The sequence below is a fragment of the Antennarius striatus genome, chromosome 2 (genome assembly GCF_040054535.1).
Source record: "Antennarius striatus isolate MH-2024 chromosome 2, ASM4005453v1, whole genome shotgun sequence".
NCBI classification, from domain to species: Eukaryota; Metazoa; Chordata; class Actinopteri; order Lophiiformes; family Antennariidae; genus Antennarius; species Antennarius striatus.
The window spans coordinates 10,121,512-10,145,641 of NC_090777.1; the positions used below are offsets into that span (position 1 = coordinate 10,121,512).

The window sequence follows — 24,130 nt, forward strand, 5'->3', positions numbered from 1 at the left end:
TGCTTTCAGTGAGTGTGGGAGACTTGCAGTGCTCTTCACTCTTCTAACGAATGTTTTTAATTTGTTCAGTGAAAATTTTAGTATAAGGAAATTAATCTACGGTGCTGGGGACAATAGATCGAATCAGAGAAAGTGGCCAGCTTTTAAATTTTATTTCTGGAGAGGCAAAACTTGCAATTTATGTGACCAGGAAGAGGAGAATTGAAAACAATACTGTTCCATAAGCAGCTACTGTTTTTTGCTGTAACATCAGATGTCGCTTAAAACTAGAATTTGGTTTCTATAAGTTGACAAAAGACCTGAATAACTTTAGGAACATCTGGTGTTACAAAAATGTCCTATGCACTTTAGTTGATGACCACCTCACTTTTGCAAACTTCCTGTTATAATGTACTATTTTTTATATTGTATTTCCCTTTGATTATTGGTGTTTAGTGTTTTTGAGTGTTTAGTGTTTTTGAAGTTTCATCTAATGAAAAATTGTAAAATGTTCTAAATGTGATTGAAGTTTTTTTTGCAAAAAATCTTCTGAAGCACTTTAGTGCATCATCTAATGTAAAATTGCAAAATGTTTGAATGTGATTAAAGTGTTTTTGCAAAAAAAAAAAAAAAATTCTCTGTATACACTCTTGTACCTCCTCATTCCACCAGCAAGTCTCCTTATCTACTTTCCTTCCAGATGACACACCAAGTATTCTCCTACCTGTCTCCCTGATCACATTAGCTGTAGTTGGCCAGTCATCTGGAAGCACTTCCTGACCACCCTGTCATAGCTCCCTCCTAAAAGTTATGCAACATTCTTCCTTTTTTAGCTTCCACCATTTTGTTCTCTGCTCTGCCTTTGCGCTCTGCATCTCCCTCGCATCCAGAGTTATCCTACACACCACTATCCTATGCTGTTTGGATACACTCTCGCCTACCACTACTTCGCAGTCACTGATCTCCTTCAGATTACACCATCTACACAAGATGTATTCTACCTGTGTGCACCTACTCCACTCTTATAGGACACCCTATGTTCCCGCCTCTTCTGGAAGAAAGTATTCACTATAGCCATTTCCATCCTTTTTGCAAAATTAACCACCATATGTACTTCTGCATTCCTCTCCTGGATACCAAACTTGCCCATCACCTCCTCATCACCTGTTTCCTGTACCAACATATCCATTGATGTCTGCACCAATGACAACTCTCTCACTTCTAGGTATGCTCTGCATCACTTCATAAAAGTCCAACCAGAATGACGTCTTCATCTCCTCCAGCTCACATCCTACCAGTTGAGCATATCCACTAACAACATTGAACATCACACCTTCAAAAAATGAGATTTGATATTTTGGTTCGGATGCATCCAAAGCGTTTACATTTTTGACCGTTTGGTCAGAGTTGCGCAGTGGGTCATGCTGCAGGGTTGTGGGTTTGAGTCCATTCTGTGCAGAGTTTGAATGTCCTCCACGGGTCTGTGTGGGTTCTCTCTGACTGGGTTGTCCACCTCCAAAAACACCTAATTCAGGTGAACTGATTGCTCTGCAGGCGGCATGGTGGCGCAGTGGTTAGCGCTGCTGCCTCACAACACGGCGTTCGAGTCCCGCTCTGTGCGGAGCTCTCCCCGTGTCTGCGTGGGTTCTCTCCGGGTTCTCCGGCTTCCTCCCACCTCCAAAAGCATGCGCTTCAGGTTGATTGGCCAAATTGCGTGTGTGAGTGGTTGTATGTCTTTGTGTGTGGCTCCGCGGTGCACTGGCGTCATGCCCGGAGTGTCCCCCACCTCATGCCCTATGTCACTGGGATAGGCTCCAGCTCGTGACCCGCTGACCCGCTGCGGCGGATACAGCGGTGGTAATATGAAAATGACTGACCTTCAATTTCTAGCTTCACATTCATAGTTCTATCTGACACTTGTTTTACCACCAGGACATTTCTAATGAATTCCTCCTTCAAGATAACTCCTACTCCATTTCTCTTCCTATCTACACCATGATAAAACAACTGGAACTCTGCTCCTAAACTTCCAGCCTTTGATACCTTTACACCTGGTCTCGTGGACACACAGCATGTCTACCTTCCTCCTCTGCATCAGGTCAACCAACTCTCTACCTTGTCCTGTCATAGTTCCAACATTCAACGTCTCTACTCTCAGTCCTATACTCTTAGCGTTCCTATTCTCTCTCTTCCTACGAACAGACTTTCCTCCTCTCCTTCTTTGACCAACAGTAGTCCAATTTTCACCGGCACCCTGTACATGAACAGTATCGATAGCGGTCGTTGTTAACCTGGACCTCGACCGATCCGGTATGGAAGTCATAGATTTGATTTGAATGTTTGATTTGGAAAATGATTACCTAATTGCACTATTTCAGAAGCAGATCAAAGATACTCTATTCTGCTAACCCAATGGAGGATCACACATTTTGTGTATGTGTATTGGAATAGCACAGAAGGATTTTGGTGTAAGTGAATGTCAATAATAAAGAAGCACTGTAATAAACTGTAAAGGTCATATTAGGAACCTGACAGTGACTAAGGAAGGACGGCATTGCAAACAGATAGCATATATATTGCAAAATTTCAGAAAGTGTGTCTGGTTTTAACACAACAAACTAGACAGAGAGGAGACAGAGAGGTAATGATCAGTTACAATGAGGTGAGAGCCCTGCAATGACAATAAATAGGACATACAAGGAAGGCCAATGCACAAGCACCATAATTAGACATTAAAACATAGGAACAGACCACAATCAGCAATTAATTTAATTTTATGAACTATGGTGAAGGTCCATACATTACCTGAACATTGTAGGATATGTTTTTACTGAAATGTATAACAATTTAAAAAAAATCCATATTTTAATTGAAAGGTAATTAGAAATGGACTGAATATTTCTGGGTGTCTTAGTCTGACAAAATAAAGTTTTGCTTGTTCAAAAATGCAATGCCATGAAAACCCTTGGGTGATTTTCTCACTCAAAGCTAGGAAACTAGCTTTGGGTGAGAAAATCACCACCAGGAGACTGAAAACAAAGCTTTTGAATAGGAAAGACAATTAAATGCATGAGTGGATAATTATTAAGAGAGTGACGGTTGAGTTTTGATGCGTAATTTCACCCACATGTTATTGTGCTCTTTCGTTCACAAAAAAGACAGAATAAAGCTTGATAAACACAGAGGCAAAGAAAAGAGGCAAAGAGAATGAAAGAGCAGAAGATAAAGGAGTAGTTGTGTTTGAGAGAAGAAAAAAAGGATAGACATAATTGATTGACTTATTTCAGTACACAGGGTGGTGTTCCCTTGATTTATGATACCACTGCAGTAAATTGTCGCAGGAGAAAACTCTCATTATATTATGATCCATGCAATTTCACTTATGAAGCTTCATTTTGATCATCATCTTGCAGCTCAGCCAAAGTTGCTGATGTACTCTGATAATACAAATAAACAGATCTTGTGAACAAGAAAAATTGAAATTACTGTGGAGTGTAGTTGCTGTGTCAAGTGGCAACATTCAGTAAATACCTGTCAAGGCCAGTGTTTTTTGATTTAATGTCCAACCAGTTAGAACAATTTTACCCCAGGTCACCCATACTATTAAATTCAAATGTAATGAGCCAATGAACTCAAATGTCCTATTTCTTGTAGCAATGTTCGCCAGTTTGACTTGTTTATGTACCACTTGATAAAGACCTTTTACTGGACATTCTGAACCACTACCGCTGAACCGGTAGTGGCTCAATGGCAGTGGCTCATCTAATACACACTACATAACACTACATTACATTACATTTGTGTTTTTAAAATGGTAGTCACAAAGTACAGCAACAATGGGTAGAATAGTTCAAACATGACAAGGTTCTGGATCGAAATCTAACTGAAAACCTAAGATTTTTCCCCCTGGAGTTTTCCCCTCTGTGAAGATGTCATTCACGGACACTGGCTTCCTCCCAAAGACCTGAACATACAGTATCGGTGGGCTGGTGATTCTAAATTACCCATGTGTGTGGAAAAGGTTTTATAACTTTCTGTGATGGACTGATCATGTCACGAACCGGCTCGGGGTCCGCCCCCAGCCTCACAGTGGGTTTCCCGCGGCGCAGATCCCACACCTGCGTCCAATTATCAGACGCGCCTGCCACCGTTTTACCCCTAATCACAGACTATAAAGACCCAGCCTGAACACGGACCCAGTGTCAGATCCTTTGTGTTGATGCCTTGTTTGTCGCCAGTTCATCCTGACTCCTACCTTGACCCTGGATTGTCTTTGGACCCCGACCTGCCTGCCTGGACCCGTATTAGAACTCTGCTTTGTCCCCGACCACGAACTCTGCCTCTCGGACTTGTACTTCTGCCTGCCTGCCTGTTTCCCATAAGTCCTGTCTGTATTCCCCTGTGTCTGCACGCCGCTCGTCCCGCTCTGTTTCCCTGGACTCGTGCATCGGTCTTTCCCGTGCGTCCCTTGTGTGCCTTTGCGGGAATAAAGACTTTAGTTCAGACGCACCTGGTCTCCGCTTCTGTCTCGGGCCTGACAGATCACTTCTTTGGAGTTCATCTTCCATTACACTGAGTGGAATGACCTGAATGTATTGAAAATTCTGGCTGCAAAAAATTCTGAGTGTATGGTGAAAAAATTGTGGTTGGCTCAGAAAATCATAATTCTGCCATCTGACCATGACATATTTTTTTCTCTAAATTATTTTTGTTCCATCTTGGCACTAATCTTCCTGGTCCATAGCCTATTCTTTGGCCAGAATGAGATCCAAATTGGCCACTGGGTCTCAACTTGCCTTGGGACTGTCTCGGGAAAATGAAGTGTAACCATCTGTTGACAGGATGGCTCTGCTTATAAGCCCCCCCTCCCCACCCCCCCACCCCCTTTTCATGACGATCTAATTATGTCTTTAAACATCATTCAGCCTACACAATCATAACATGAATCTCAAACAGCTTTCAAGTCTTCTGCAGTTGTGAAATAACTATAACAGAGTCAATGTTATTGCTAAGGGCTGATGTTTGAAGCGGTTTCTACTGGAAGTACTGTGTTTACGTACAAACAATTAAATTTATAACATTCTGGAATTCTAAATAGAACTAGCATGCTGATTGATGTATAGATGGGAAACTTGCAACAATTATTAAAGTGAAATTGTAGAAAACATGCAGATGTTAGCTTAGATTGGAAATAGGGAAAAATAAATTAATATGTATTCATGGATGAATAAAGATATTTTCTAAAATGTATTTCAACATTTCAGCTAAGTTACAATGTAGAGTAGTTTTTTAATGTATGATATTGAGACACCCACACACTGACTTTGTAAACTTCTTTCCTCTTTGATTATATGAAAAAAAATAATTTGGAAAAATGCTGTGATTTATGCCCGTTGATTTCATGGCATACCTTCTTTGCATTCCAGAGCCACTCTTGACTCCAGGTTGTCCATCTGGAGCTGCAGGCGTTTTAAGGTGCGGTCTGCATCCCTGGACTTCCTCTTATAGGCAATGAGAACAGCAATGATGACCAACAGAAGCAGACCACCACCTCCTCCGATACCAATAATGGCAGGGAGTGTCAACAGGCTGTCTGAGTAGATGTGAAGAGTCCCAGGGGAGTACTCAAATCCACCAGCACGGATCTGAATACACACCCACATGCACAAACACACATATACACATGAGTGTCAGTATGATAGCCAGTGAAAAGAGACATTTATTGTCAAGAAAGTTGTTTGTCAAGAAAGTTATTCATAATGTGACATTTATCTGTGGCTTACTGGTGAGCTTCACTGCAGCAGTTAAGAAAAGGGAACTGCTACTTGTTTAATTTAGCCAACCTGTTTTTTTTTCTTCTAGCTTTAGTCTTTTGTCTTCCTCCATACAGCGAAACAGGTGGTAGGAATTTCTCCTGCAGTGGATGGTTTAAGAATACATGTGGCGGTCCAAAGAGATCAGAAGTTGGTGGTCTGATTAAAGCAAAGTTTGCGGCCCATTTTCCACCACAAGACACATTCAATTTACTTTTGTACTCACACTTAACAGAACAATGTTTGACAGGCTGATACGGGGGAGACTTACATCCTCTTTTCAGTTCTTGCCTTAAGGTGAGCAGCTTCAGAGGGATTTAGTAATGAGGATGTTAACTTGATCAATCCTCTAAATACTTCCAACTGCACCTTTAACGTCCACGGACATCGGCCTTCAAAAGAGAACCTTTGTTGGAACTATCCTCATTTATATCTGTCATCTTTAACTGATTTAGGTCAGAAAGCAAACACAAAGTTAAAATCCCAGTGGAGGTAGACCCCGGTAGTGTTAGATCAGTACAGACACAAAAACATTCAATTTACCAAGAACACATGTGCATATATACTGTATTTTCCGCACTATAAGGCGCACCTAAAAGCCTAAAATTTTCTCATAAACCCATAGTGCCCCTTATAATCCAGTGCGTCTTCTATATGGACTAATATTCATATTAATATTGGTTAAAAACATGATCGCTGAAAAAAAGCCGGCAATCTGGCCGCCAGTCATGCCGCACTCCGCCACCAGAGGAGTACCCTCACAAGGCACTCGGGCCTACGCCCCCTAACAACGGTAGTCAAGGGGCATCACTCTGACTGAGCTGCTCTTAGACGGTAGAGCAAACTGTTGGAGCACCGGTGATTACGGATTAAAACACAAGTAACTTTCAACAATTCTATTAATAAAGTTTGACTGACTGACTGATCTCAGTATTCCCTAACTATTTGGCGTCAGAAATAACCCACTTTAAACTTAATTGGTCTTAAAAGTGCCACTGTGCTGTCATCTGGAATCTAGTGACGGTCCATTTTATTAGTCTGTGGAAACACACGGAGAAACTGGCATAAAGGTGAATTATAGACCCTCAAAGCTGAACTTCCAGCCTTTTCTGAAATTTCAAGAGCAGAGTCACTGCTAGACAAAGGTGCCAACAGGTGTGGTGCAATTGATTTACAAATGTAGTTGATATATCTGGGCGGGCGGCGGAGGGGCGCATTCAGGCTTGTGCATTCTGTCTGCAGCGACGTGCTGTGAGATTCACGGCGGTGAGACACCGACGTTAAAGTCAGTTCTAGGAGTAAAACAGCGTCATATTTGTCAGTAAATTATCAGCCTGACATTAAAAACTAGTTAAAAAATTGTTTAGGACACACAGCAGCAAAAAGCTGCACCTCACCTCCGACTGGACTACCGATTGATCGAAACAATATTTAATTAATAAACGAAGATGAACGTCGGAGCTTAAATATCTGCTTCAAACTTCAGATCAGGAAATAATCCGCTCTGTTCACACTGACTGCACTCGTAATGAATTTAACCAGTTTTTAATGTCAGGTTTTTAATATGCGTGTTGTCTTCTTTCTAAGAAGGCAAAGTGATCAAGTGATCAGGTTTTCTTGATGAGGCTCAGAATGGCTTATTGACATAACAATAGGAGCCATTCAAAGGTAGTCAGGAAATCATGAATGTAATCATGACTGCCTGAGCAGCGCAGATTTACCTATTGGACGGATTGCGCAACTACAGCCGCTGCAGTTTATCAAGTAAATTTTTTATTTATTTTTTATTGTGTGCACCTTATAATCCGGTGTGCCTTATATATGAAATAAATGATGAAACAAACAAATTATTGAGGGTGCGCCTTATAGTCCAGTGCGTCTTATAGTGCAGAAAATACTGTGTGTGTGTGTGTGTGTGTGTGTGTGTGTGTGTGTGTGTGTGTGTGTGTGTGTGTGTGTGTGTGTGTGTGTATATATATATATATATATATATATATATATATATATACACACGCTAATATATATATTAGCGGGAACCAATGGGAATTCCACGATAAAACAATAATATCAGACTTCATACCAAACATATGAAAATAATAATAAGCTACCTTGTTCTATAGAGCTAATGCTACACTGCTACTGTGGAGAGCTCCAGCTAAACAATAGAGAACTGATGCTAGCCGAGCTTTTTACACAATGTGAGACACGTTGTTGTCATGTATGCTAGCGCAGATGCGTCGTGATTGGTTGGGCAGGAGGTAGGTGGAGTTAAAACATGACACCATGAACTTTTCAAGTGAGCTTATCCAAATATATATGGGGGGAGATAGGTGGGGAGATACATACACAATATACGTACACACACACTGAAATCAATATGAAATAAAAACAAATTGTCTGTGTGGGTTCTCAGTTATCCAGGTCATGGTTATCCAAAGCGGTTTAAATCAATCCACTGGACTTCTTAAAGTCCAGTGGATTCATTTAAACAGCTTTGGATAATCAAACAAATTAATCACCACCATTTTAATCACTCCCCAAGGAGTCCCAGCAATGCAGGGAAGTCAAAAAACATGTTTTATCTGACTAAATCACATGTCTCTGGGAAAAAAAAAAAAAAAAAAGCTGGACTGCAATCCAAAAAATCAAGGAACACACAAGGGGGATTGATACCCAATTAAAGTGAGGTGTGATTACATGCTTCAAACCTCTTTTAAGTGCACTTTCAGCTTAACAAAATCAAATTCCAATTAAGAAATAATAATGTAGAGAGAAGATGTTACAACAATATGATGCAGTGAAAAACTACAAATTAAGCTGCGACATTTATACTGATTGGTATAGTAAGCAGCAGACAGCCCACCGAGATGCCTTCTTCATTCTGGCGGGGGACTTTAACCACGCAAACCCCAAGAGTGTGTTTCCAAAATTACATAGACATATCAACTTTAACACCAGAGGAGCTAACATCCTGGACAATGTCTGCACAACACATAAAAATGCCTACAAGGCCCGTGCCCTCCCCCACTGTGGGGCATCAAACCACACCATTGTTATGCTAACCCCCGCATACAGACTGCTCGTTAGAGTCGTCAAACCTGTGAAAAGGCAGATACGGGTGTGGCCTGATGGGTCGTCTGAGGCACCCCGGCGTCAACCACAGACTGGAGCGTATTCAAAGACGCAGCCACCCACAACAACACAACAAACCTCCAATAGTACACGGAGACCATCAGGTAGTCATACATGAGGAAATGCGTGGATGATGTCATGGTCACCAGAACCATCACTGTTCGAGCCAACCAGAAGCCATGGATGACAGGGGAAGTCCACAGGCTCCTAAGGGCACGGAACGCAGCCTTCAGACCTGGGGACGAGGTGGGCCTAAGGACAGCAAGGGCCAACCTGTCACGAGGCATCCGAGTGGCCAAAAGACAGTATGTCACGTCCCTGTCCTATGATTTTCCTGTTTGTTTTCCTCCCACTATCATGTCATTTCAGATCCGGTCTCATTTGCAATCAGTTCATTCCCTGCACCTGCCTTCCCTTCGCTCACCTGCAGCCACTCCCCTAATCAGCCACCACTCTTCAAATGCCAGCCCTGCCCTCTGTTCCCTGCCAGATTGTTAGTGTTTGTCCCGACCTTCCAGCATTTGTATCCCGCATTTTCTGTTTGTGTGTTTGACTCTGCCTGTTTCCACGGACCCTGCTGGCTGCCTACCCCTTCTCGGATTTGTGTGCCTGGTTTATTGGATTGCCCTCAGTTTAAGATGGAGATGGACTCTGCCTGTTAGCTTTCCGTCTGCCTGATTTGTCTGGTGTTTGGACTGTTTACCTAGTACCTGACCCCTGCTTGTCCTATTAAACCTGGTTTTGGACTTGACCTGCCTGCTTCACTGTCGTGCTTTTGGGTTCCCCGTGCCAGTCGTGCTCAAGCCGTGACACAGTAATCCAGGATCGCCACCCACTTCAGAGACAGCAGAGACACCAGGAACCTGTGGCGGGTGATTCAATCCATTACGGACTACAAGATCCTTCCGCAGTCCTGCGACAGCTCCACCACTCTGCTGAACCAGCTGAATGACTTCTTTGCATGCTTTGAGGCAGACAACAGCATCCCGGCACAGAAGAGTCCACCCCTTCCTGGCGAGCAGGTGTTGACACTTTCTCCGGACAGTGTGAGACAAGTCCTCAGAAGGACCAACGCCCGAAAAGCCCCAGGTCCTGATAACATTCTTGGTCGTATCCTGAGAGACTGTGCTGATGAGCTCACAGATGTCTTCACAGACATCTTCAACATCTCCCTGAACCAGGCTGTTGTCCCCACCTGCCTCAAAGCCATCACCATCATCCCAGTCCCGAAGAAGTCGCCCCCATCTGGCTTCAACGACGACCGCCCAGTAGTCACTCACTCCCATCCTCATGGAGAGCTTCGAGCGGCTAGTCATGCACCACATAAAATCTTCCCTCCCTTCAACCCTGGACCCTTTTCAGTTTGCTTACCGGTCCAACCATTCGACCGATGACACCATCTCCACTGCCCTACATTCAACCCTCACCCACCTGGAGACCAAGGACTCGTACACCAGAATGGTATTCATCAACTTCAGCTCAGCATTCAGCACAATCATCCCCAGCAGCTCATCCACAAACTGGACCAGCTCGGACTCAACACCTCCATACGCAACTGGCTGCTGGACTTCCTGACAGGGAGACCACAGGCAGTTCAAGTTGGTAACAACAACTCCAGCACCATCACGCTGAACACGGGAGCCCCCCAAGGATGCGTACTGAGTCCCCTGCTCTTCACTCTGCTAACCCATGACTGTACACCAACTTCCAGCTCAACCCTCTTGATCAAGTTTGCAGACGACACAACTGTAGTGGGTCTCATCAACAACATTGATGAGACAGCCTACAGAAATGAGGTGAGCCGCCTAGCTATGTGGTGCAAGGACAACAATCTCCATCTGAATGTGGAGAAGACGAAGGAGATTGTTGTGGACTTCAAGAGAACACAAACTCAGCATGCTCCACTAACCATCGACAGTACTGCAGTGGAAAGGGTCAGCAGCACCAAGTTCCTGGGTGTGCACATCTCTGAGAACCTGTCCTGGGACCGCAACACTGCATCGCTGGCCAAAAAAGCCCAACAGCGCCTCTACTTCCTCCGCAAACTGAGAAGAGCGAGAGCCCTGACCCCGATCATGCTCACCTTCTACAGAAGAACCATTGAGAGCATCTTCACCAGCTGCATCACAGTGTGGTACAGCGCCTTCTGTCGTAAGACCCTGCAGCGCATCATGAGAGCAGCTGAAAAAATCACTGGTGTCTCTCTCCCTCCCTCATAGACATTTACACCACCCGCCTCACCCGCAAAGCCATCAGCATTGCAGGTGATCCAAACCCACCCCTCTCACAGCCTTTTCAGCCTACTGCCATCAGGAAAGAGACTGCAGAGTCTGCGGGCCAGAACCAGCAGGCTCAAGGACAGTTTCTTTCACCAGGCGGTCAGGAGGCTCAACTCCCTCCCAGCTCTGTCCCCTGCCATAGCCTTAAACTCTACCCTCACACTGCCCTGCCCTCTCCCCAGCACCTGACTACCTATCCCTCTATCCCCCATCAACTCAGGGACTACGCACACCTCACTTCCCCTACGGGATTAAGGAGTGTGTAGATATGTTTACCATCCCTTGTGTTTCGTCTAATGCTTCGTGCTGTGCTGTCTGATGTACTGTCTATGTTGTCCTGCTTGTGTTGTCCTGCCTGTGTTGTCTTGCCTGTGTTGTACTGCCTGTGTTGTACTGCCTGTGTTGTCCTGTGTTGCCCTGCCTGTGTTGTCCTGCCGTGTGTGTGTGCGCGCGCACAGGGCATGTGATGCGTCAGTGCAGTAGTGTTGGAGTAGTAGTAGTGCCTGTAGTTTGTGCATGCTGCATGCTGCCTGCATGCTGCCTGCTGCCTCTGCTTGCCACTTTTCTGCATTCAGCTACTGCCACCGGCTAACCCTCTGTTTCCGGGGGTGAAAAGAGGAGCCAAGTGTATAAGCGTCCTCAGCTGGTACATAGCCTCTCCATTACAAGACTTGCACACGCCTCTTCGTGGCCACACACGGCAACTGGTACCTTGCGGCTCCAGGCTAAGTTGTGCAGGATCTCGGAGCAGCAGTGGGCCCCAGAGATGCGGCATGTAGGCCCATCAACCACTGCCCCGGCTGTGGGTAAACAGCTCCAGCTATGGGTAAATAGTGAAGACCTCAACGGTGGACCAGGCGGAGGATGATGGCTGACCTAAGGGAGCGTCACAGCAGCTGGGAAGGCGGATGAAGGCTGCAGCAGAAAAGGGTCACCAGTTGTCTTGGTCTCCATGCCACTGGATTTCCGACCCCAATCTGTCAAGGACAGTGTGGTGACTGTCTGTGCACCAGTCTCTCCACTTTAAACAAAGTCACACACAGGCGTCTTTTTCAGGGAATCCACTTTACATCCCGGATTAAAGTCCTGTGGCGACCAGTAAGTGGCGACAGAGGCAGGATTGTGAAGTCTGGAAGCCCCAAGTCACAAGCTGGCACATCAGGCAGTGGATGTTAGATGATCGTTGGGCTCTTGGACTGAGACAGAAAGAGCTCTTTGTTAGCTGCATCCATGACTGAGCAGCCCTTTTTAGGATTCACTCTGCTCACCCCTGATGGGGAAGGGGCTAGAAAAAGGTGCCTTAAACATAGCCTGTCTTAAACCTCCCGACTGGAGTACTGCATCCAGAGGGATCACCAATATGCGGTTGAAAACACAGACACATGAATTTTGAAGCCTGGAATGTGCGCTCACTAATGGATAGTGCAACCAGTGATAGGCCGGAGAGGAGAACTGCCATCATTGCCTGGGAACTGAGAAGATGCCGGATTGACATAGCTGCTCTTTCAGAAACCTGACGGGCAGAGGAAGGTCATCTGAAGGAGGAAAGGGGTGGATACACTTTCTTCTGGAAAGGAAAGGCCACAGAAGAGCCTAGGACCCATGGAGTTGGCTTTGCCATCAAGAGCCAACTGATCAGTCAGCTCTCTGAACTCCCTGTGGGAATCAGTGAGTGCCTGATGACCCTCCGTCTGGTGCTGGCCAATAACCAGAGGGCGACAGTTCTTAGTGCTTATGCTTGTCTCCGATGAGGATGTAAAGAAGACCTTCTATGCCTGTCTGGATGAGGTATTGTCAAAAATCCCCAAGGAGGATAAGATCATTATGTTGGGAGATTTCAATGCCAGAGTGGGCCGTGACCACCACCTCTGGAAGGGCACCACTGGAAAGGAAGGCATTGGAAACATCAACTCCAATGGGGTTTTGCTTCTTAGCAAATGTGCTCAATACGACCTTACCATCACCAATACCATCTTTCGCCAGAGGAACAAACTCTAGTCTTCATGGAGACACCCTCGCTCTAAATAATGGCATCTTATTGACTATGTCATTGTCAGAGCCAGGGATCAGCGCAACGTGAGCATCACAAAGACCATGATGGATTCAGAGGCCTGCTGGATAGATTACCTCCTGATACGATCCACGATGTCCATTAGACTCAAGAGGAAGAGGAGACTGCAAAAGAAGCAGAGCCGGCAGAGACTAAACCTTGAGAGCCTGAATGAAACTACTACCCAGCAGCTGCTTCAGGCCTCTCTTGGAGAAAGCCTCAACCAGGAATACCCTGAGGACAGTGAAGAACACTGGAGCCTTGTCAAGTCTTCCATCCTTGATACCTGCAGTGCCACTCTCGGTGACAGGTCCAGAAAGCATCAGAACTGGTTTGATGAGAACGACACAGAGATAGAACAGCTCATCTCCAAGAAAAGGGAAACCTTTCGTGTCTGGCAAAATTACATAACCTGCAAATCAAAGATACAGGCCCACTCTAGAGCCAAGGCTGACGTCCAGAGCCAGGTGAGGCAGATCAAAAACACCTGGTGGACAGAAAAGGCACTGGAAATCCAGAGTTTGGCAGACTCCGGTGACACCAGAGGCTTTTTCAGTGCTACTAAGGACGTTTACAGCCCAAGCCATCATGGCCAAAACCCCTTACGCTCTAAGAAAGGGCAGGAGCTGTTGAAGGACAACGAGTCCATAAACAAACGGTGGAGAGAGCACTTTCAGGAACTCCTCAACTTTAACAGCACAACTCACTCAGATTTCTTCAGTCACATCCCATCAGTGTCCAATCAGGGAAGACATGGGTGAACCTCCCACTTTAGCAGAGGTCCAAGATGCCGTCAGGAGCCTGAAGAACAACAAGGCCTCTGGGCCAGATGGGATCCCAGCTGAGGTCCTAAAGGAAGGTGGACCAGATCTCCAGTGCCGCCTCCATGCCCTCCTTCTGATTGTCTGGGAAAAAGAAGAACTCCCCTCAGAGCTCAGGAATGCTCTGAGAGTGACCATTTTCAAGAAGGGGGACAAAGCCATTTGCGGAAACTATAGGGGCATCTCACTCCTTTCAACAGTTGGCAAAGTACTTGCCCGTGTTCTTGCCAATCGCTTACTGCCACTGCCTGAGGAAGCTCTCCCAGAATTGCAGTGCGGTTTTCGCCCATCTAGAGGCACTGCAGACATGATTTTTACAGCACGCCAACTCCAGGAGAAATGCCGTGAGCATAAACAGCTTTTGTTCATGGCTTTCATAGACCTGACAAAGGCCTTTGACACTGTGCATCACCAGGCCCTATGGAGAATCCTTCTGAGGTATGGCTGTCTGGATACATACGTCAGAATACTGAGACTATTACATGACGGAATGACAGACACAGTGCTCAACAACAGTGGCTCCTATTCTGAGCCTTTCACTGTAGAGACAGGGGTCAAACAGGGATGCATTATTGCACCCACCCTGTTCTCTGTCTTCATTGCCGCCATACTCCATTTCATTGTCAAAGAACTACCACAGGGAATCCCAATCTGGTACAGAACCGATGGCAAGCTCTTCAACCTTAACAGGTTCAAAGCCAAAACAAAGACCAGAATCACCACAATCATGGAGCTCCAGTATGCAGACGATAATGCCATTGCAGCACACTCTGCAGAAGACCTCCAGGGCATCTTGAACGCCTTTGCTAAGGCATAAAGAGCCCTGGGTCTGGTCGTAAACATCAAGAAGACCCAGGTACTACATCAACCTCCTCCCAACCAGCCATCTACTCCACCCATCATAAATGTGGACAACACTGCACTCGAAAATGTTGACCACTTCCCCTACATCGGCAGCATTCTCTCCTCCAAAGCAGATATTGACTCTGAGGTCAACCATCGCCTAAACTGTGCCAGTGGAGCGTACGCCAGACTCTGGAAAAGAGTCTTTGAAGACAGAGACCTCCGGGTTGACACCAAGCTCCTGGTGTATAAAGCTGTGGTTCTCCCCACCTTACTGTATGGGGCAGAATCATGGACAACCTACAGCAGGCACCTGAGAGCTCTTGAACAAAACCACCAGAGAACCTTGAGAAAAATACTCAGGACCAAATGAGAGGACAGACGCACAAACATTAGCGTTCTGGAGGAAGCCAGAATACCAAGCATCACCACATTAATAATGCAGCACCAACTCTGATGGACAGGACATCTCATCCACATGTCTGACACCCGTCTCCCCAAACAGATGCTATACTCCCAGCTGGAAGGAGGTCCGCGAGCCTCAGGTGGGCAAAAGAAACACTTTAAGAACAACCTCAAGAACAATCTCAAGAAATTCCGGATAACATTTCAGGACTGGGAGCGCATGGCCTTGAACAGGCACAGCTGGAGGGCAGCAGTGTAAGAAGGTGCAGCACATCATGAAAAAGAACTCCGCCGCGTCGCAGAAACCAAACGACAACTCCGTAAGGAAAAACAAAAGCAGGCTCCAGCACGACCACAACCCACCACCACTTTCCCCTGCCCACATTGCACAAAAACATGTGGATCCCGGATCGGCCTCTATGCCCACCTGCGGACCCACAAGTAGACGACCCCGAGAAGAAGACAGTCATACTCGTCTCAAGTGACCGCCGATGGTGATGGTGTTGTCCTGCCTGTGTTGCCCTGCCTGTGTTGTCCTGCCTGTGTTGTACTACCTGTGTTGTACTACCTTTGTTGTACTGTCTGTGTTGTACTGCTTGTTGTACTGCATGCTTACCGTGGGTCAGAGAGGACCGCAATTTCATCTGTGCTGTTTGTTGTGCATATATGGTACATTTGACGATAAAGCTGACTTTGTCTTGACTTTGACTTTGAGTAGTTTATTCACTGTGTGACTATGGTTATACAGCAAAAAAGTTAGTTTATAAAGGAAGACTAATGCGTATGAATCAAATCAAATAAAAGAAAGATCAGTCTATTTGTTACTAGATCAACAAACCGTTGATTACCTGATTAAAGGTCAGTCTCTGTTTCCCTCTCAAATTAAACATAATGTACTGCTCCCTCATCTGCCAGACTAACATTGATGCATGTACAATTCAACACTGGAAGTTCAATTTCACACATTTGTGGTCAGCTTGATTTTCTATAGACAATGAGAAATGACTTTTTCATTAAGGACACATTTAATGTCTCACAACTTGTGAAAAAAAAATTGTATTGATAAATTTAGTGCTTTTATGTGAAGGAACCATGTATGTCCATGTATGTTGGATAACCATGACCTGGATGACTGAGAACCTACACACAAACCATGTATGATGTCACAATTTGGATTTTTTTTTATTTTTATTTTTTTAGTGGGAATAAAAAAAACCCATCAGATTCAAATCATCATTCAAAGTACAACAGATTTACCTTGCACCTAACATCTTCAAACACATGTTAAAGGGATCTTTGAAGGAGTATGTAAAAAATACAAAGGTGTCAATGACATATACAAGAGTTGTTGTAGCTTCATTTAGCCCTGAAAATGTTTTTGCACCTGTAGTAAGTTGTACAGTAGACACATGATTGATTGATGAATGATTGAAGTTCATTCAATGCTTTGCAAATGTGGCAAAAGTCAGTCATTCAAAGTGATGAAACCTAAGGGAATCATCACCCAGCTCAATAGTTGTTAGTTTTGACAGGCAGCTAGGATGTTTTTTGTTTTGTTTTTTTCTAGCCAGCTTTTAGACAGTGTAGTTTGTGAGGAATCTTGAAAAACCTATTCATTGTTACTAGGGCAAATTCTGTTTTTTTCTCACTCTTGGATTCAGGTATCCATTTTTTTCTTTCTTTTGAAGGAATCAGGACTGTAGTTCCTGTATAATTCAGTTAGCATATTTTCAAAGTAACACATTTGGTGATCCACCTTGAAATGCAGCCATCCTTGAATGCAAGATGTTTTACTCACAAAAAAGCTAGAATGCTGGAAATGTGCGTCACTGGGTGTTTTGTTGTCATTTGCATTAGCTGTTGGTAATTCTGACATAGCCTGAGGTCATTGATGTAACCAACACAATTGAAGACACATCCTCAAATGGCAGGAGTGGATGCTGAGATTTAAGCACAATTAAGCTGGTGACACATTTTCTATGCATTTGTCAATTTTTATTTTCCTGATACACTGGAGGTCTCCTAAAAGAACTTAAATAGCTGAGGGTCAAAACAAAAACACGTTTCTTAGAAAACACAAGCGAGGCCCACAGCTGACAACACACAGCTGAACATATGAAAGAACACACAAGGATGTGTGGCAAAGAATGTCTGACATCCATTTGGCACCCCTGTATGTAGGTCACTCTACATAGAGAACATTATTGTGCTACAGCTGTGTCTTTCTATGCACGACTGGGAGTGACACATGCAAGGACGTGCACAAAAATACAAACTTATGAGGACAGTCTTTGACATGACAACACACACACACACACACACACACACACACACACACACACACACACACACACACACACACACACACACACACACACACACACACACACACACACACACACACACACACACACACAGTAGAAGAAATAGGATCAGACAGATCTATTTTTCTTTGGCTATTATCAAACAGAGGACTAACTCCAACACCCCTGCTAACATATCGCATCACTCCGATACTCAACATGACATTTTGTTAAAAAGTGAAAAAAAGAAATGAATGTTCCACGCTGGAATTGGCTGGTTCTGTTGAGAGCTTTCATGCTAAATTACATGGATTTGTTTTAATAGTCTTTCTAGGTATGGTGATTGTAACTGGTGGTGAGTAAATGTCATAATGCTATAGGGAAATGAGTGTGAAAGGACATTGGTGACAACTTTAAATAAAGGCACGAGCTGTGTGCTGATTTTCAAAGTCTGCTCCAGTCATTATGAATCAAGGATTTTAGACTGACAGCTCGACACTCCAGACAAGTAAAGCTCAATGGATGCTTAGGGACGTATTTGTAAGCACCTTCTGACTTTTTCTTCCACTACATATTGTTTTATCACATTCTCAGAAAATATAAAACACTACAAATTAAAGTGTCATCAGCAGCATTTACTGTATATGGTGGGTGGTGATTAAAAAAATAGCTATGAATTTGACACTTACCTGGAAAAGCAATTGTGGTGTGTACGTAGCAATGACTTTTTAAACGAAAAAACAAACAAAAAAAACCTTCAACTTGGAGTTGTTGAGAGCCTGACAATATTTGCACATCAGAAAGGTTTATACAGTGAAGAAAGCCCCTGGAAAAGAGTTAAGAGAAGAGCTTATTGTCTCTGTGTTGGTGGCATCCTGGAGAAACGATTCTGTTCTTAATATCAACTTTTCTCTTCCTGGATAATTGTAGGACAGAGAGTCGTTCATTATTGACATACAATTCAGTCAGTGGATACTACTGGGATATTCACTCATTCATTCATTTTCTGTCCCCTTCATCCACTTGTGCTGGTCACAGGGAGCTGAAGCCTATCCCAGCCGGCATAGGGCGTGAGGCGGAGGAAACTCCGGGCACGACGCCATTGCACCGCGGTATTTTTATATATCATATAATTAAATATTAAATACCTCATTGCGGATTTTTAGTAGGCAGTCACGTGATACCGTACGCGCTGACGGTATCCGGAAGTGCGATCCGTTCCGTCAGTCTCGGACTTTCATGAGACACAAAAGCACTTTAAACAGTCTATTAGAGTGTGGGAATAATAGGTAATACAGATAGAAGGTGGTTTAATATCAGTATGGGGAGGGTTCATACATGTTGGAATTACTGTAAATGACAGACAGACAGACAGACAGACAGGCAGGCAAGCAGGCACACACACACACACACACACACACACACACACACACACACACACACACACACACACACACACACGTCATTAATCCCGGAGGAAAGTGCACATATCCACTGAGGCATTACATAATGAATAACCTCTGGATAAACACCAGGAGAAAAAGAAACACCGACATCACAGGACATACCACAAGACATAAACTACACTAACAGACACATGTAGTATTAACAGGACATATACTAAACTATAACTAAAATATAAACAAAGTAAAATTAAATAAAATAACAAACATAAGAAATAAAAAGTGCAAGTGAAAATCAGCAGGGGGCCCACATGGGTGGGTAAGGTACACCCTTCTTACAATGTAAGGCATGTCACTATCTAAAATCACAACATGACAACACCTGGGCCCCACTACACTGCAGGGACAGGCTGACATCCCATCTCCTTCCCTCCATTCAACAACGTGGTGACCTCACCCCCCCCCCCCGCTCCTCCTGAGAGAGTCATTGCACCCCCTGATGTCACGGGCCACGAAGGAGGACCTCAGCCTCACTGTGGAGGCACTGTGTGACAGCAGTCTGCTGCTGAATGTGCTTCTCTGCTGGGAGAAAGTGGAATCAGAACCAAGTTGTGTTTAATGTGTGAGAGAGAGAATCGAGTGGAGCACAAAAAACTAAGGAAAAACAGGCAAAATCTCATAACTGGACACACACTAATGCTTATTAAAGTATCATTAACCCTAGGATGCAAGGGTTTTGTGTATGCAGGGATGTGTGTGTCTATGTGAATACTTGAACATGCCTGCAGCACGAGGTTTATGATGACTTTAGTGGTAGTCTATATCCAGAAGTCCCTCTGACAACGTGGAAAGAGTGTGTTGCTCAGAGGTTCTCATGCTGGGAACAGCCAGAAGGTCAAAGGCCACTGCAGCAGCCGTGAAGATAAATTGTTTCTCACTATATTGTGGAATTCATGATTTGCATTACATTATATATATATATATATATATATATATATATATATATATATATATATATATATATATATATATATATATATATATATATATATATATATATATATATATATATATATATATAAATGTCCCTGTCACCCTTGTGGGGTGTTATATGTGTGTCATCCTCAAGCTCGGGTCCTCTACCAGAGGCCTGGGAGTCTGAGGGTTCTGTGCAGTATCTTAGCTGTTCCTAGGACTGCGCTCTTCTGGACTGAGGCTTCAGATGTTGTTCCAGGAATCTGCTGGAGCCACTCTTCCAGTTTGGGGGTCACTGCCCCAAGTGCTCCTACTACCACGGGGACCACATTAACCTTAACCTTCCACATCTGTTCCAGCTGTTCTTTCAACCCTTGATATTTCTCAATCTTTTCGTGTTCCTTCTTCCTGAGGTTGGCATCAGCTGGAATCGCCACATCTATCACCACTGCTCTCTTCTGCTCTTTGTCCATCACCACAATGTCCGGTTTGTTAGCCAGTAGCTGTTTGTCGGTCTGGAAGCTGAAGTCCCACAGGATCTTAGCCTTGCCGTTCTCAACCACCTTCGGTGGTATGTCCCACTGGGATTTGGGTACTTCTAGTCCATACCGGGTACAGATGTTCCTGTACACTATCACAGCCACTTGGTTGTGCCTTTCCATGTATGCTGAGCTGGCGAGCATCTTACACCCTGCTACCACATGCTGCACTGACTCTGGGGCTTCTTTACATAGCCTGCACCTTGGGTCAGATCTACTGTGGTAGATATTGGCCTCTATTGCCCTTGTACTTAGGGCCTGTTCTTGTGCTGCCATGATCAGTGCCTCTGTGCTGTCTGTCAGTCCAGCTTTATTCACCCATTGGTAGGTCTTCTTGATATCAGCCACTTCCTCTATCTGACGGTAGCCGTAAAGATAAATTGTTTCTCACTATATTGCGGAATTCATGATTTGCATTACATATATATATATATATATATATATATATACACACACAGTATATATTACACACACATGCAAGCGGGAACCCGTGGAAATTCCAAGATAAAACAATAATATCTTCATTCCAAACATATGAAAACAAATGTATTGGTATTATATACCAAGTGCACCCAACATAATAGCAAATCAACGTGGTGACATATGGACTTTGTGTTGGCAAATCATGGATTGCGCTGGTCGGGCATTACAAAGCTGTAGATGAATGTTAGCAGGCTAACTAGAGGAAGAAAGCTAACTAATCATGAGATTGGGAATGGAGCTAACGTTAAAGGGAAAGGCACCTGTCAAAAGTGCAAGTGGAAAAGAAATTGTAGAGAAGTGATAGTTCTGTTAGCTGACTACATGAACATAACTGTATGTAATTACTTGAAAACCATTTCTGTCAGATGCCCGAGGAGCATTTTGGATACTTCATCGATTGCCCGGTAGCTGGACAGAGTGTTCGTGCTAGCTAACAAGTTTCACTCAGAAATTGTTGCCATTTTCAGTGTCGTTCCTGCTGTTTGGACTTTCTGCTCAAAAACATGAAAATTGTTAGAACAGTTATGACACTCTAAAATTATGTTAACTGGGAAGTCCATGTACAGGTAATGATGGGCAGATGTAGCCCCATTTTCATCCCAGTCGGTTCACTGCAGTTCGAACCTTCATGAGGCTTCATTTGCTCTAATACAACATCTACTGGATGTTACAATATCAGTTGGCATGAGTTTGACGTGTGTGGCATTTTGCAGAAAGCCTGTGAATAAAAAATAAATAGCATATTTTAGTGATGGCAGTACACTGTGTATGTGTGTGTGCGTGTGTGTGTGTGTGTGTGTGTGTGTGTGTGTAAAAACTAAAAAAAAATGAAATACATAAATCTATAAATAATTCCCTTAGAGAAATTACTTTTGTTTAACTCCAAATTTTTACACACATATACAGTACACACACACACACACACACACACACACACACACACACACACACACACACCGTCATTTTGACATGATGAAAATGAAAATACAGTAAACGTGTACAGTACAGCGGCAGACTGCTGTCACACAGCACCTCCACAGAGAGGCTGAGGTCCTCCTTCTTGCCCCGTGCCATCAGGGGGTACAATGACTCTCTCAGGAGGAGAGGGGGGTGTGTGGTGAGGTTGAACAGATTTAATTCAATTTCATACTGTTTATATTTTAATTTAATTTTATACTGTTTATATTTAATTTAATTTTATACTGTTTATTTTAAATTTTATACTGTTTATATTTTAGTTATAGTTTAGTATATAAGTCCTGTTAATGCTGCATGTGTCTGTTAGTGTAATGTATGTCTTGTGGTATGTCCTATGATGTCACTGTTTCTTTTTCTCCTGGTGTTTTTCCAGTATTTATTCGCTATGTAATGCCTGAGCAGTGGGTATGTACAATTTCCTCCGGGATTAATAAATTATCTATCTATCTATCTATCTATCTATCTATCTATCTATCTATCTATCTATCTATCTATCTATCTATCTATCTATCTATCTATCTATCTATCTATCTATCTATCTATCTATCTATCTATCTATCTATCTATCTATCTATCTATCTATCTATCTATCTATCTATCTATCTATCTATCTATCCACAGTAAGGGGAGGGTGGTTCGGGTTGGAGTATGGACAATGATTGTGCTTTTGAAACGTTGAGGTATAGCCAGTGATTATGCTTGGGTCATATCATTGGTTTTTATTTAAAAACAACATTTTTGTCCACTGCTGCAGGTATTAGTTGATTTCGTTATTCTGACAATATTTCCCCTGCTTTTCTACGCCTTATATCGCTGTCAAAATTCGTGGCACAAACCGACACACTACCAGAATCACGCTTGATCAACATTTTTATAAGCATAACAACTCCAATAGCAGGACCGGGACTTGTGGAAATTCACTAACTTCACAGTGGTTTTCGTCGCATACAAAAAAGTTTTGGTTACAGCATCCACATGACATCGCATACTCAGCGTTTTCAAAAAACTTCACTTTGGCTAGTGTTTTCGTCCCGGATATCTGTGTCGCGATATCCTGCAATTTCATCTGTGCTGTATGTTGTGCCTATATGGTATGTTTGACAATAAAGCTGACTTTGACTTGACTTTGAAAGACCCACACACTCACAGTCACAATAATTTGGTGTGACATTTTTACCTAAGCTGCATTTTTTTGGAATTGGGAGGAAGTCGGAGAACCCGGAGAGAACCCCGACAGACACTGAGAGAACCTTCAAAATGTGCAGTAAAAGGAATCAAACCCAGAACCACCTTACTGTGAGACACCAACCCTACCCACTGTGCCACCCTCCCAGGAGCCAATATGATCAAATTGCTGCCTCTACTATCTTATTATACTGTTAAGGACATAGGTGATATGAAGCACAGAGCAGAGAACATGTTGAGTTTGCCAACAAATATGTGGCCAGGCTACGTATGCTACAAGCACAGGTATAACTGGTCAACTGGAGAGCATGGGACTTCACCAAGAAAAAAAAAACATATATATATATATATATATATATATATATATATATTCAGAAAACACAAAATTCAGATTACAGACATCATATTTTTTACAATATATTTCACCTGAGCCAGTTTTTGCCATGTGGGTGGTACGCACACAGAGCGGTGACTCCATGAGGCTTTGATTCACACTGTACCCAACCGAGCCCCGTGTGTGAAGGCCTGGTCTCCAGAGGACTAGGCACAAGGACTGCCTCAAGAGTTTAGATCCAAATGGGGACCCCAGTGTTCTTAATTCTAAAAGTCCCATACTATATTGTTTTTAATCAATGTCATATAGCTGCCTAACGTCCACCTACACTGTTATTGAAGTGAATTGCCCAAAACTGATTCATTGATCTCACATTGTGATGTTTACATCCCTCTGTCTGCTAACCCTACGTTGTAGTGAAGAGGTGGAAAAATGGAGGTTAGGACACTAAAGACTGTACATAACTTTATATGCATTACAATTTTACAATCTATTCTCTATTTTTTCGATTCTTTTTCGGTCTTCATTCTTAAATTCTCCTTATTCTAACATTGTGATTTTTTCCCGAGCAGTGCAGCTACAACTACAAACAATTTACCCCTCTTTAC

The 24,130-nt window shown here is 43.6% G+C and overlaps 1 protein-coding gene across 3 annotated transcripts in view; it reads right to left on the bottom strand.

Annotated features, from left to right (window-relative positions):
• The window catches only part of LOC137602731 (plexin-A1-like), a 402,183-nt gene that overhangs the window by 39,787 nt on the left and 338,266 nt on the right, over positions 1-24,130 (bottom strand). For all 3 annotated transcript variants that reach the window (XM_068325725.1, XM_068325707.1, XM_068325716.1), the window contains exon 20: positions 5,390-5,624. In XM_068325725.1, the coding sequence (XP_068181826.1) occupies positions 5,390-5,624 (235 nt within the window). The remainder of the gene's footprint in view (positions 1-5,389; positions 5,625-24,130) is intronic.